This window comes from Canis aureus, chromosome 19, assembly GCF_053574225.1.
Source record: "Canis aureus isolate CA01 chromosome 19, VMU_Caureus_v.1.0, whole genome shotgun sequence".
Taxonomy (NCBI): Eukaryota; Metazoa; Chordata; class Mammalia; order Carnivora; family Canidae; genus Canis; species Canis aureus.
Genome location: NC_135629.1, coordinates 52029816 through 52043434, shown reverse-complemented (window position 1 = coordinate 52043434; position 13619 = coordinate 52029816). Strand labels below are relative to the sequence as shown.

General features: G+C 52.7%; 1 protein-coding gene across 1 annotated transcript; it reads left to right on the top strand.

Moving 5' to 3' along the window:
- The first annotated feature begins 5244 nt into the window (after nt 1-5244).
- MRPL4 (mitochondrial ribosomal protein L4) lies at nt 5245-12335 on the top strand. Its single transcript, XM_077860002.1, has 9 exons — nt 5245-5432; nt 5518-5584; nt 5671-5821; nt 7979-8030; nt 8970-9087; nt 10089-10195; nt 10316-10425; nt 10518-10594; nt 11514-12335. Exons 1-9 carry the CDS (start codon nt 5376-5378, stop codon nt 11657-11659), a joined length of 885 nt encoding a protein of 294 aa, XP_077716128.1. The 5' UTR covers nt 5245-5375; the 3' UTR covers nt 11660-12335.
- The last annotated feature ends 1284 nt before the right edge of the window (nt 12336-13619 follow it).

Below are 13619 nucleotides of genomic sequence, written 5' to 3'. Positions count from 1 at the left end.
CAGGGAATGGATGGCCCCACCATTACCATGTGAGGGCAGGATAATTATACTCCCATTTTACAAAAGAGGAAACTGAGGCCTGGAGAGTCCAGGTGCCCTGCCCCAAGGGGTTCAAGCCCTTTTTTTCTGCTCTACTTCCCATCTGGGCTGACCTGAAGGGAAGTCAAAGGGAATAGAAATGTCTATGCAAATCAGGCCCATCCCCAGGGGCTCTGAGGGGTGCTGCGATGGGAGACTCCTCGTCCTCACGTGTGGCGGTCACCCACAAACAGAGCTGCAAACAAACATGCAGCAGATGTTTTGGTAGCGATGAGGGAGCAGCTCTCCCCAGGAGGTCAGTGGCCCCTGGTCAAGCCTGCACCTGTGCCCTGTACCTCCTCTCCAAGGGCTGCCCCCAATATTCCATCCTTGACCTGTGGCCTTTGTGAAAACCCTTGTACAGTGATGGGGGACAAGAAAAGACCAGATGTTGGAGGTCTTCCAGCTCCTGATGTGTGCTTCCTACGTGGTCAGCAGAGATCTTCTCTGGGCTGCAAAGCTGACATTTGCCACATGCCATGGGGACAAAGGTCACCTGCAATTGAGCCTTTGATCCACAGGAGTGGGCTAGACACATCAACCTTTGACCTCCACCCTGCCTTGGGCCAAAATGGTCAAAGTTTGAGCCTTGCAGTATGCAGGTCTCAAGGTTCTTACTGCCCTTTCATTAAGGCTCACTCACAATCAATACGCCAGTAGAGTACTCCCGTGCAAACCTCTTTCTCTACATCCCATTGGTTCAATTACTGTATACTAAGAACCTATTAGGTGCCTGGCACCTTTCTTTTTTCCTTCCTTCCTTCCTTCCTTCCTTCCTTCCTTCCTTCCTTCCTTTCATATGAGCAGGGAGCCTGATGTGGGGCTCAATCCCAGGACCCCAGGACCATGACCTGAACTGAAGGCTGGCACCTTTCTTAGCAAGGAAGCTCAGCAAGAAATAAAGACCCCCTTCTCCAGGAGCTGACATTCTAATGAAAGAGACAGTCAAGAGTCAAGATAAATAAGAATGACATCATCTGTTAGAATGCGGTAAAAGCACCGGAAACAATGACTGGGAAGGCCTATGAAGGAAGGAAGAGTGACTCTAGACCCAGTGCCACCCGGGGAAGGTAACATTTGAGTAAAAACCTGAAGGAGGTGAGAAAGTGAGTCATGCAGATATTTAAGGGACAGAGGTCCAAGCAGAAGGGAAGCTCCAGTGCAAAGGCCCTGAGGCTAGCATGGGATTGACCAGTATCTGGTGAGAAGACCAGTGTGGCTTAAACCACAGAGTGATAAAGGGGGAGGGTCGGAGGACATGAGGCCAGGTCCTGCAAGGCTTTGCAGCCTGCAGTGAGGGCTTTGGCTTTTGTTAAAAGTGAAATGAGAGGTGTGGAGTGTTCTGAGCAAGGGAGGGATGTGATCTGACTCCGGTGTTTGCAGGCTCCTTCTGTGGAGGGAGAATGACTATGGAGGGGGGGGTGCGTGGTGGAGAACTTGTGTCCGTGTGAGTACAGCGTCATTGGGTAAAAAAAAATCCCTTTTTAGTACCTTATGTGCCCATGACATCAGGGGGGTAAAGACTTACGACTCAGGAGACAAAGGGACAGCTTTCTGTTTCAGGATGATGACCAAAGAAATCCACTCAAGAAACAGGTATTGAATCTCTACTGTATTATAGCCACTATCCTGGGTGCTAGATCTACAGCAGGGAAGGAAACTGAGCAAAATTTTTGTCCTGGGCGAGTTTATATTCTAATGTGGGAGACAACAAAAAGCATTAAAAAACACAAAATTACATAGGATATTAGAAGATGAATACTGAGTACTGATGGGGAAAAAAAAAGTCTAAGGGCATCAGAAGGGCCAGGAGTGGGGATTGCAATTTTATTTTATTTTATTTTTTTGAAAGATTTTATTTATTTATTCATGAGAGACACAGAGAGAAAGAGGCAGAGACACAGGCAGAGGGAGAAGCAGGCTCCATGCAGGGAGCCCGACGTGGGACTCGATCCCAGGTCTCCAGGATCATGCCCTGGCTGAAGGCGGCACTAAACCACTGAGCCACCCAGGCTGCCCGGGATTGCAATTTTAAATAGGGTGGTCAAGACAGGCTTCTTGGAAGAGGTGCCATTTGAGCAAAGAACTGAAAGAGGTGAGAGAGAGAGCCATGTGGAGCTCTGGGAAAAGTATGTTCCAGGCAGAAAAAACAGTGCAAGTGCAAAGGCCCTGAGGTGGGTCAGCTTAAATGAATGAGATGCCATCAGGAAGGCCCAGCCATGTGCTTGCTTCAGCAGCACACACTAAAATTGAAACGATACAAAAATAAATTATAAATAAATAAATAAATAAACAAATAAATAAATAAATAAATAGAAACGATACAGAGATTAGCAGGAAGGCCCAGCCACCCCTGACTCCTGCCGCTCTCTCCCCACTTCTGGCCTTTGCAACCCCATTCTTTCCATCTGGAATAGCTTTTCTTCTCTGGACAAACTCCTGATGGACCCTCAAAACCTGAACTCTCAGGTACAGCTTCAGGAAAGTCCCCTCTGAGGCCCCTGCCCCCAGGGGTTAAGAGTTCTTCCCCTGGGCTCCCCCAGACCCTATATACCTCCTTTCCCCTATTCTGATTCCTCAGAATTCCTATTCTGATTCTGCACTGCACTGAGTATCTCAATGTTATCTGCTGGAATTCCCTATGCAGTACATAGTAGGTGCCTAATAAATCATTAAGCAAGTGCTATTCCACCATTTGTTACATAAACCCCAAACTTCCTGGCACAGGACAAACTTGCAAATCTGCCTATAAAATCATAAACTGGGGATCCCTGGGTGGCGCAGCGGTTTGGCGCCTGCCTTTGGCCCAGGGCGCGATCCTGGAGACCCGGGATCGAATCCCACATCGGGCTCCCGGTGCTTGGAGCCTGCTTCTCCCTCTGCCTGTGTCTCTGCCTCTCTCTCTCTCTCCGTGTGACTATCATGAATAAATAAATTTAAAAAGAAAAAAAAATTTAAAAAAAAATCATAAACTGGGGCAGCCCCAGTGGCGCAGCGGTTTGGCGCCGCCTGCAGCCTGGGGTGTGATTCTGGAGACCCGGGATCGAATCCCACGTCGGGCTCCCTGCATGGAGCCTGCTTCTCCTTCTGCCTGTGTCTCTGCCTCTCTCTCTGTGTCTATAAATAAATAAAACCTTTAAAAAAAATAAAATAAAATCATAAACTGGTTCTGGGAGGAGACATATAACTGGTTGTGGTGGTAGCTTTTAGAGAATGGAACCAGGGAGGGGCAGAGTCAGAGACTACAGGAGACATTTAACTCCAGCTATACTTTTGTAGTTGTTGACATTTTCTTTACCCGGGTGTGTGAATTACCTATGCAAACATAAAATGAATAAATAGAATGCTACAACATAAAGAATTGAAAGACCTTTCTAAATTGCAAAGTGGGTGGAGTTTTAAATAGGCATCCACAATTATTCTAGCAGGGATAGAATACACAATGAAATACATCGTAAATTTTTATTAATACTACACAAAAAATACATGTTATACATCAGATACGAACACACACACAAAAAAGTGCCCACATCTTTAGTGCAGTATTAAAGTCCTTCAAGGTTCACTCCATCCCTGCTTTGGCTCTTGACTTTTTTAAAAATTTAATTAATTAGGGCAGCCCTGGTGGCTCAGTGGTTTAGCGCGGCCTTCACCCCGGGGCCGGATCCTGGAGACCCCGGATCGAGTCCCACGTCGGGCTCCCTGCATGGAGCCTGCTTCCTCCTCTGCCTGTGTCTCTGCCTCTCTCTCCCTCTCTGTCATAAATAAATAAAATCTTTAAAAAAAAAATTTAATTAATTAATTTATTCATAAGAGACACACAAAGAGAGACAGAGACAGAGGCAGAGGGAAAAGCAGGCTCCCCGTGGGGATGAGGGGCTTGATCCCAGGACCCCGGGATCATGACCTGGACAGAAGGCAGACACTCAACCACTGAGACACCCAGGTGTCCTTTTTGACTTGTTCTCTTTTTTAAAATATTTTATTTTATTATTTATTCACGAAAGACAGAGAGAGAGGGAGAGAGAGAGAGGCAGAGACACAGGCAGAGGGCAGGCTCCATGCAGGAAGCCTGACATGGGACTCGATCCTGGGACCCCAGGACCACACCCTGGGCCAAAGTCAGGCGCTCAACTGCTGAGCAACCCAGGGATCCCCTTTGACTTGTTCTAAAGCTAAAACTCACCCTCAATAAAAATAAAAATAAAAAATAATAATAATAATACCATTACATTAAGTGTTCACTTTGTGCTATGCATGACTTCATCGCATTGAAGTCTCACGACGTCTCCATTTTCCAGATGAGGAAACTGAGGTTGGCTTCCAGACCACGATCTAGGTGGCTGAGCTCCTCCTGGTCCAGGCCATTGAGTGGGGTGGGGGTGGGAGAGTTGTCAGGCTCTGGAGGCAGCGAAGGCTGCTATGCGTTCATGCCGCCCTCTGGAGGCCACGCGGGGAACGTGGCAAAAAAACAAAAAACGAATATTTGGACGTCAGTTGTAAGGATGCGCAATGAGGGAGGCGATCCAGGGTCTGCGGTCTCCCCAGCTTGCTCTGTGCTCGGAGAGCGGTCTAAGCGCGGACAGGACCGTGCCTCGGAGGTGGAGAAGACCCAGACCCCTCTGTGGTTCCAGGGGAACACGGCCCTCTGCTTTGGGGGATCTGAGACGCACGGTCCCACAGACTCGATCCTAAGGGCTTTCCGCGGGAGATGAGGCCCTCCACGTAAACACACACACAAAGCCACTTTATTGGAAACCGAAAAACCACCGCGGAGGGTTTAGGGGAGCTAGACGGGGGCGGGGGCGGGGCCTGGAGGGCGTGACCGCCACCCAAAGCGAAACCGCGGGGGGTCCTAGTTTCTTAGGTCCCGCCCCCGAACCGCCCCAGCCATAGGCGGAGCCACTTTTCCACACTTAACGCTCATTGGCTGGACGAGGAGCGTAACCTTCGGCAGGGAGGCCTTATTGGCTGAATTCCTGCACAGGCGCTTCGGGGGCGGGGCCCAAGAAACGCCGGGCCTACGCTAGGAGCGCGCCTTTTTGCTGCGAGGTCGCGTTTCCAGGTGCTGCTGAGGGTCCCTGCGGCCAGGCGTGAGGGTCGGGGGCTGGAGGTTGTTAGTCTTGGGCGGAGATGGGGGCACCCTGGGCCAGGCCCCGCCGTCTTCGCTCTCGCACGCTCAGCTTTCCCGCGCGGATCCGAACGGGGTGGGCGGTGTCGCGGGCGTGATGTCATCGCTAGGCGACGCGCGCAGCCCGAGGCAGCCGTGACCTCTCCGCGTGGGGAGCTGCGCGACGATGCTGCGGCTAGTCCGGGCCGCGGCGCGGGCCTGGCGCCGGCCCACGGGCTGCCGGGTGAGGCCGGAGGCTGGGGACGGGGTCTGAGGACAAAGGTTGGCGGTTCCGGGGGTCGACGCTCACTCTCGGCCGCCGTTTACAGGGCTTGAACGCGGTGGCGGAAGAGGCGGTGCCGCAGGCGGCCAAGCCGGAGGCCGTAGGGAGCGCGGGTGAGGCTGCCGGGGTCGCCCTAGGAGGGACGGCGACCGGGAGCCCAGACGCGCGGCCCTGACCGACGACCTCCCAATCGCTTCAGGTCCCCAGGAGCCCGTGCTGCGCAGGTGCGAGCTCCCGGTACCGGCGCCCCGGCGTCCGGTGCAGGCCTGGGTGGAGTCCCTTCGGGGCTACGAGCAGGAGCGCGTGGGTCTGGCCGAGCTGCACCCCGAAGTTTTCTCCACAGCGCCCAGGTGAGTGGGAGTGAAACGGTGAACCGAGTGCCGGAGGGACGAGAAGCGGGGCTTCAGGGATCAGGATGACCTGGGCTTGAGCCTCACTTTCTCCACCTGCCAAACGGGGATGATGGTTTTCCCTCCTGCAGAGTTGTGTGAGGTTGAGGTCCCCCAAGAGTTAAGGACGCAGAACTCTGGAGCCTGAGTGACTGAGTTCAAATCCTGCCTTCCCTCTTGTGTTCCAGTGTCCCCCATTGTGTCAAACCTCAAGAGGTTGCTGTGATGGTGACATGAGTTAATTGTGGCACGTGATTGATTCTGTAGATATGTTGATTCTGATTGCTGTTACCGGGTTTTGCAAAAATAAGCACTTACAATGGTTAAGCCCTTACTGAGTGCCTAGCATAGCCTATTTACATTTTGGTTAAGTAGATCCTTATGGCAACCCTAGGATAGGATCCAGGGTTGCGGGGGGTTGTTTGTTTGTTTGTTTGTTTTGCTTTGCTTTGTAGATAAAGAAACTCCGCACAGGGCACCTGGGTGGTTCAGCGGTTGAGCATCTACCTTTGGCTCAGGTGGTGGTCCCAGGGTCCTCGGATGTAGTCCTGCATTGGGCTCCCTGCATGGAGCCTGCTTCTCCCTGTGCCTGTGTCTCTGCCTCTCTCTGTATGTCTCTCGTGAATAAATAAATAAATTTAAAAAAAAAAAAGAAGAGAAAAGAAAAGAAACTGAGCACAGACAGGTTAAGGAATTTGCTCAAAGTCACACAGCTTCTAAGCTTTAGAGCCAGGATCTCAACCTTATGTGGGCCAACTCCTTGGGCTGGCTTATTGCTCGCTTGCCAAGGCATATGATGCCCCTCAAGTGCATTGTATCTGGCACTTAATAAGTGCTGTTAGTTCATTACTATCACTACTCAGTAGCCCTCTCATTAGTCCCCTGCTTTTACAGAGTCTCAATCTAGTGGAGTGACAAAAGAAATTAAAGACAGGATCCCTGGGTGGCTCAGTGGTTTAGCGCTGCCTTCAGCTCAGGGTGTGATCCTGGAGTCCCGGGATCGAGTCCCATGTCGGGCTCCCTGCATGGAGCCTGCTTCTCCCTCTGCCTGTGTCTCTGCCTCTCTCTGTGTCTCTCATGAATAAATAAATAAAATCTTTCAAAAAAAATTAAAGACAACATATACAGAGTCCCAATCTAGTGCAGGATGACAAAATAAATTAAAAACAACATATTTTGTGTATTTGGTAAATACTTAAAAAGCATCTGCTATGTGCCAAATTCCATTCTAGGTGTTGGGACTACAGCAGTGAGTGAGCACCAAGGTTGCTGATGTTGCTTATAGTCAAGAGCGAGGGTCTGCAAGCTTTTTCTGTAAAGGGCCGGATAGTAAATATTTGCGGCTTTGCAGGGTATAATGTAGCCATGGCAACTCCTCATCTCTGCTGATGTAGTGCAATAGCAGCTATAGACAGTTTGTAAGCAGAAGCATGGCTGTGTTCCAGTAAAACATATTTACAGATACAGGCAGCAGGCCAGATTTGGCCTACTAGCCATAGCAGTTTGCCAACCCCTGGCAAGCTACCCTGGAGTCATGTCCAACATAGCCACATAATGTGAATCACGTGTATAATTTAAATTTTGCTAGTAGCCACATTTAAAGAAAAATAGGAAGAAACAATCTATTTTATTTAAACTGATATATCTAAAATATTGTCATTTCAACATGTAACACTGGCCACATTTCAGTTGTTCAGTAGCCACATGTGTGGCCAATGTCTACTGAATGGGATACTGCAGGGCTAGAGAAGCAAACCAGTCCATAAAGGAGGTGGCAATAAGTAAGTTGTAAGAATAGAAAGAGAGTAAGATACTGTGAGAAGGAGGATGAAGTGGCTATCGTCTTAGCAAGGAGGCTCCTCTCGGAGTTGTTGTTTGGGCTGAGAAGGAACCAGCCAGGGGAAGAGCATTTCGGGCAGAGGGAACAGTGAGCACAAAGGCATTTCACAGAATGGAAATGGAATGGGACTGGAGGTGGTATGAGATGGGGCAGCGAGGGGCAGGGGCAGATCACATAGGGCCCTGGAACAAGAATGGGGGAGCCCCTGTTTTCATGTGGTGCGGTGGGAAGGGCTTTAACTGGAGGTAGGCCTTTCACGTCCTCTTCTTTCTCCATAGGTTGGATATCTTGCACCAGGTTGCCATCTGGCAGAGGAACTTTAAGAGAATTGTGAGTGCCCGAATTGGGTGACGTTGGTGGAAGGAGGCAGGGAGGGCTCCTCAGTTTGTCTTCCCTGGACTGCTAGCCTCAGGCCTTATCTTCTCTCTTCTGAACTATTCACTGATGGGTGATTTGCCAGGTGTTCATTAGGCATTGTGCTGTGGACAAGACCGGCAAGATCCCTGCCCTTCTTGAAGTTCAGAGTCTAGTTAGCTGAACATGAATCAAGTAGTCATGCCTGTAAAAATATGATGAGGGAAGTTGTGCCAGGAAAGGGGATAGTTATCCTCAGGTGTGTAGGAGGTGCTGACTTAGGTAAAGGGGACAGTGGCGTGAGGGTAGAGGTAATGGGAATAGCACATGCAAAGGTCCTGCAGCAGGGACGACAGGGAGCCAGGTATGGCCACACAGATCAGCAGGAACAGTGGTGAGTAGTTTGGATTTTTTGCCAAGTGCATTGAAGAAGCCAGTATCGGTCATGTCTCTTTTGCTTTCCATCTGCTTACCTCATGTCCAGGGAGTCCTCCCCCTGCTCACACCCTCCCTGGCTCACCATGGTGCTAGGAACGAAGTCTTCAGCCTGACATTGGAAGTCCCTCGTCACGTCCCCACCTGTCCCTGATTTTCTTCACTCTCTACACACGTTTCCCCATGCCACACCTTCCTTTCAGTCGCCACCGTATGAAAATCACTCAAAAAATACTGAGTGCCTACTGTGTGCCAGGCAGCAGCGCCCCTGCCTTTCTGAGGCTGTGAGTGAACGAGGGAACTCTCGATTTCTTCAGCCTTCTCTCCCTCCCCAAGTGCTGTGTGCTTGTCCCGATGGAGCCCTAATCTCTGTGCCTCTTGTCAGGCTCCCCAGTGGCAAGGGTTCCCAGGCCTGGGGCCTTTCGGCCGTGACCATGTCTGCCTCGGGAACCTGACCGTCTCCTGCCTTTGCACCTGCAGAGCTACGCCAAGACCAAGACCAGGGCCGAGGTGCAGGGTGGAGGCCGGAAGCCTTGGCCACAGAAAGGCAGTGGGCGCTCTAGGCATGGCAGCATCCGTTCCCCCATCTGGCGAGGAGGTGAGTGGGGGGCGTCTGGGTGTTTAATCGCACATACACACCTACGTCTGTTGTGATGCCTCGTCAGTCCCATTCCTTCTACTTGGGCAGGGGCAGCAGGACTCAAGCCCAGAGACCTCACTGGCCATGTGCGAGTCAGAAAGTTGTCTACTTTCCCAGCCCCCACCAGCCCTGGCTCTAGCCTGCACTCCCCCATCCCCACCCCTTTTTAAAAAATATTTTCTTTAGTTGAGAGAAGAGAGACCAAGCAGGGGGAATGGCAGAGGAAGAGGAAGAAGCAGGCCACCTGCTGAGCTGGGAGCCCAATGCGGGGCTCAATCCCAGGACCCTGGGATCACGGCCTGAGCCGAAGGCAGATGCTTAACTGACTGAACCCCCCAGGCGCCCTGGCCTCTCTCTGTGTGGCCACAGCCCCTTTTGACCCTGACTCCTGTCTCAACTCTCCTGGACCAGACTTCCTGCTTTTCCTAAACCGCCCAGCTCCCCACCTTTTTGGGAAGTCTGAGCTCCTTACCTTGGCCTTCCAGGCAGTGGAGCCTACAGGCCGCACCCCCCACCTGTTCCTCTACATCCTCTCTGACCAGACACCTCTCCCATTTGCCTGGCTGACTCTTTCCATCCTTAGGATGTGTTTGGCCTGTGCCTCTTCCAGGAAGCCCTCCCTGACCTCCTTTGGCTGTGCTGCCCCCAAGAAGACAGCCCTCATTCCCTGGTTCCTCTGTCTGAATACGAATGACATGAGGGCATTCATCTTGTTCTGTGTTGCACCCCCAGGGCCCAGCAGAGGATGGACACAATAGGTAGATGATCCTCACTCAGGGTTTGACAGCTGAGAAAACAGGCTCAGTGAGGCAAAGTCATCTATTGCAGGTGATGCTGGACCTGAGGCCCTGCCTCTTTGCTGATTCTGTTTGGTGCCTCTCTACACCAGCCACTGTGACAAATTTCTGACCTCTATGCCCAGCTGGGGTCTTTACCTGTTCACACCTCTGTCTCTGCAGGAGGCATTGCCCACGGCCCCCGCGGCCCCACCAGCTACTACTATATGCTGCCCATGAAAGTGCGGGTGCAGGGCCTCAAGGTGGCGCTGACGGTCAAGCTGGCCCAGGTACAGCCCTGATCCCACCAGGAGCTGCTGGGGTCCTGGGGCCTGGGCTGTGGGGGCTGGAGAATTCAGGCGGCTCCCGGGAGGCCTTCACGGGCTCAGACTGCCCTTTCTTCCCAATAGGATGACCTGCACATTGTAGACTCCCTGGAGCTGCCGACCTCGGACCCCCAGTACCTGACAGAACTGGCCCGCTACCGCCACTGGGGTGACTCTGTGCTCCTTGTGGACCTGTGAGGGTGCGGGACAGAGCAGGGGTGGGGGTGCTGGGTGCCAGGCCCTGGCCTCTGCAGCTGCAGCATTCCCCTCCTGGCCTCGGTTTCAGAGCATACGAGAACATGCCTCAGAACATCGTGGCAGCCACCACTGGGCTCAAGACCTTCAACCTAATCCCAGCTGTCGGTGAGCAGAGGGCCCCGCTTCTCCCCAGGTCCCCAACAGCCCACGGGCCAATTCCAGTTGTACACCTGCCACTCTGTGCCCTCATCAACCCAGCCCTCAGCTTGGCCGAACAGGGCATCAGGAAATGCCATCCTTACAGGCTTTGTGCGACCTCTGGTCTCGGTGCTGGGCACGGAGTGATTGCGCGGGCTGCCAACTATCCTCATCTGGCTCCTCGCTCAGACAGGCGGAGCTGTGGGGTCCTGTCTGGCTGGGCCAGGTCTCAGCCATCACCACATTGATTCATCCCTAAGGCTCTCTCTCCTGACTGCGTGACTGGCTGCTTCTCCGACAGCTGCACCTGGGGTTCTCAGGAGCACCTTGTCCTATAAGTACTCGGAATTCCACCTGTTGTACCCCCCAGCGCCCCCCTCTCCTTGGCAGCCCTGTCCCCGGGTTCCTGTTCTCTTCTGCAGTCTGTTGTCCCCACCACGGCCACCAGAGGGCGCCTGTGAGCCCCGGAGCCCCAGCGCTCCCCTCTGCCCACAGCCTGGGGGGTTCCCACTTCCCTCTTTTCAAAGCCCAAATACTCCTGAGGCCCACAAGATCCTGCACAACTTGCCCCATCCTCTCCTTCCGGTGTGTCTGTCCCACTGGAGTGTGAGGTGGGAATCACAGCCGCAGCGCAGGGCAGAGCCAGGCTCACAGGAGGCTCTCCATCTGCGGCTGACTGGAGGGTAGTCGCTTGCCCAGGGTCTTGCCGTCAGTGAGCAGCTGAGCCCAGGTTTGAACCTAGCCTGCAAGATCTGGGACCCCATGCCAGGCCATGTGTCTCTATAGGAGGGGAATGTGGGGAGGGGTTTGCTCCCTCCAGGAGGAAAGGGGGCTCCAGATGTGGTAGGCAGCCCAGCCTGGACTGCTTCTCTACCCCCACCCCCAGGCCTGAACGTGTACAGCATGCTCAAACACCAGACCCTGGTTCTGACCCTGCAGACCTTGGCCTTCCTGGAGGAGAAGCTGCTCTGGCATGACTCGCGCTACACACCCCTCTACCCCTTCCGCCTACCCTACCGCGACTTCCCCTGAACCCGGATCCTGTGCACTCTGGGGCCCATCAGGCACCCTCTTCCTGGACCACTCCATGCCAGGTGCCTGCTGTGAGCCAGCCTGAGCCCCTGGCAGGCTTGGGAACCATGTGCCCACGCAACCCACTCATCCCAACAGGAAGCGAATTCCACAACACACAGTAGCCAGGCAGGCATCACTACCAGGAAGGGGCAACGCAGCAAGAAAGCTGGACTGAACTCTGGCCCCAATTTTCTCTTAAATTTTGAAGATAGATTTTATTTTTTAATCAAGGAAGAGAAACAGAACAGCTCATTCCCATTTTGTAAATACTTCTACTTGGCAAGTCCAGCTCTCCTCAGTGCTAGGTGCTTCTGGGTACCTCTCTCAAGGGACAACCTCAGGGCTGTTTATAGCAATGACCCCACCATCAGCTTTCCCAGGATGAGTCCAACTCCAGTAGTGTGCAGAGGAGTGTGGGCACTGCTGTCCCTAGGAACCCATTCCCAAGCCCTGTCACCGAGAATTCACCTCCCTGATGGTGTCTCGGGTGCCCTTGATTATGGTCCTTAAGGCCAAGCAGTGGGTTTGATTCTACAAATAGGAAGTGTAAGCCTGAGCTTTCACCATGATTTTCCCCTAAGCAGAGTGTGAAGCTACGTCAATACACGAGGAAATAAACACATTTGTAAAAGCACCTACCTGGATATCCTCATTTTTTTTTAAGATTTTTAATTTATTTATTCATGAGAGACACAGAGAGGGAGAGGCAGAGGCACAGGCAAAGGGAGAAGCAGGCTCCATGCAGGGAGCCTGATGTGGGACTCGATCCCCGGTCTCCAGGATCAGGCTCTGGGCTGAAGGCGGCGCTAAACCACTGAGCCACCCAGGCTGCCCGGGTATCCTCATTCTTAAGTCTGCTGATGTTTGCTCACCATGTTCATTTTTTTCAGTAATAGTCATAACTCAGATTATAATGCAGTCAGTTTCTTTAAAGTCATCCAGACCTGACATCTGCATGTGTAGGCCCAGCCAGGCCAGGCAGCCACAGTGACCACCCATGGCTAGGCTGCCCCTTCCTTGACAGAAACATCTCTGGAATGCGTCTCCAGGGAGTGCCTTCAGAGCTTGCAACACATTCTTTGAAAATCCTCAAAGATATCCTTAAAGCACCAGATTCAACTAAGTAAAAAAGCCATTTGGAGCCAGTAGTAAGAAGGGGAGCAGAGGGTAGGTAGGAAATGGGGCTGGGGCTGAAGCCAAATGTCCCAGTCTCGCTTGTGCCTCTCACCGGCCCCACGGACACGAGTGAGACCCAGCTGTTCTGACGGCGCCCACACCAGTCTAGGTTTGGCTCCAAGTACCGCTGCTTAGTGGTCCACTTCACGGCGGACGGGAAACCAAGCCCAACACCGCCCTCGCCGCCAGACTTTCCAAAGAAATGTGTCAGAACCTGCTCCACCGTCCTGGAAACCCTCAGCCAGACTAAGGACACAAAAAAGCATTAGGAAAAAAATGATCTGAGGGCACCTGGAGGGCTCAGTTGGTTGAGCATCTGACTCAGTTTTGGCTCAGGTCGTGATCTCAAGGTCATGGGGTTGAGCCCCCTCCCCCCACAGCTCTGCGCCCAGCCGGGAGGCTGCTGGAGAGTCCCCCTCCTGCTCTTCCCCCCATTCGGGCTCTCTCTGTCTCTCAAATCTTTAGGGCATCTGGGTGGCTCAATGGGTTAAGCATCTGCCTTTGGCTCCAGTCATGATCCCCGGGTCCTGGGATCAAGCACCCCTGCTCAGCGGGGAGCCTGCTTCTCTCTCTCCCTCTGCCCCTCCCCCCGCTCATGCACACGGCTCTCTCCATCTCTCTCACACACACAAAAAAAATCTTAAAAAGAAAAAGATAAAAATAAGTCTTAAGAAAAGATCTGGGACGCCTGGGTGGCTCAGCAGTTGAGCATCTGTCTTCAGCTCAGGGCGTGATCCCGGAG

Coding starts and splice junctions, on each gene's coding strand:
- MRPL4 (XM_077860002.1), top strand. CDS start 5,376: ATGCTGCGGCTAGTCCGGGCCGCGGCGCGGGCCTGGCGCCGGCCCACG. Junction 9,088..10,088: donor TTCCCCCATCTGGCGAGGAG/GTGAGTGGGGGG, acceptor CTGTCTCTGCAG/GAGGCATTGCCCACGGCCCC. Junction 10,196..10,315: donor TGACGGTCAAGCTGGCCCAG/GTACAGCCCTGA, acceptor TCTTCCCAATAG/GATGACCTGCACATTGTAGA.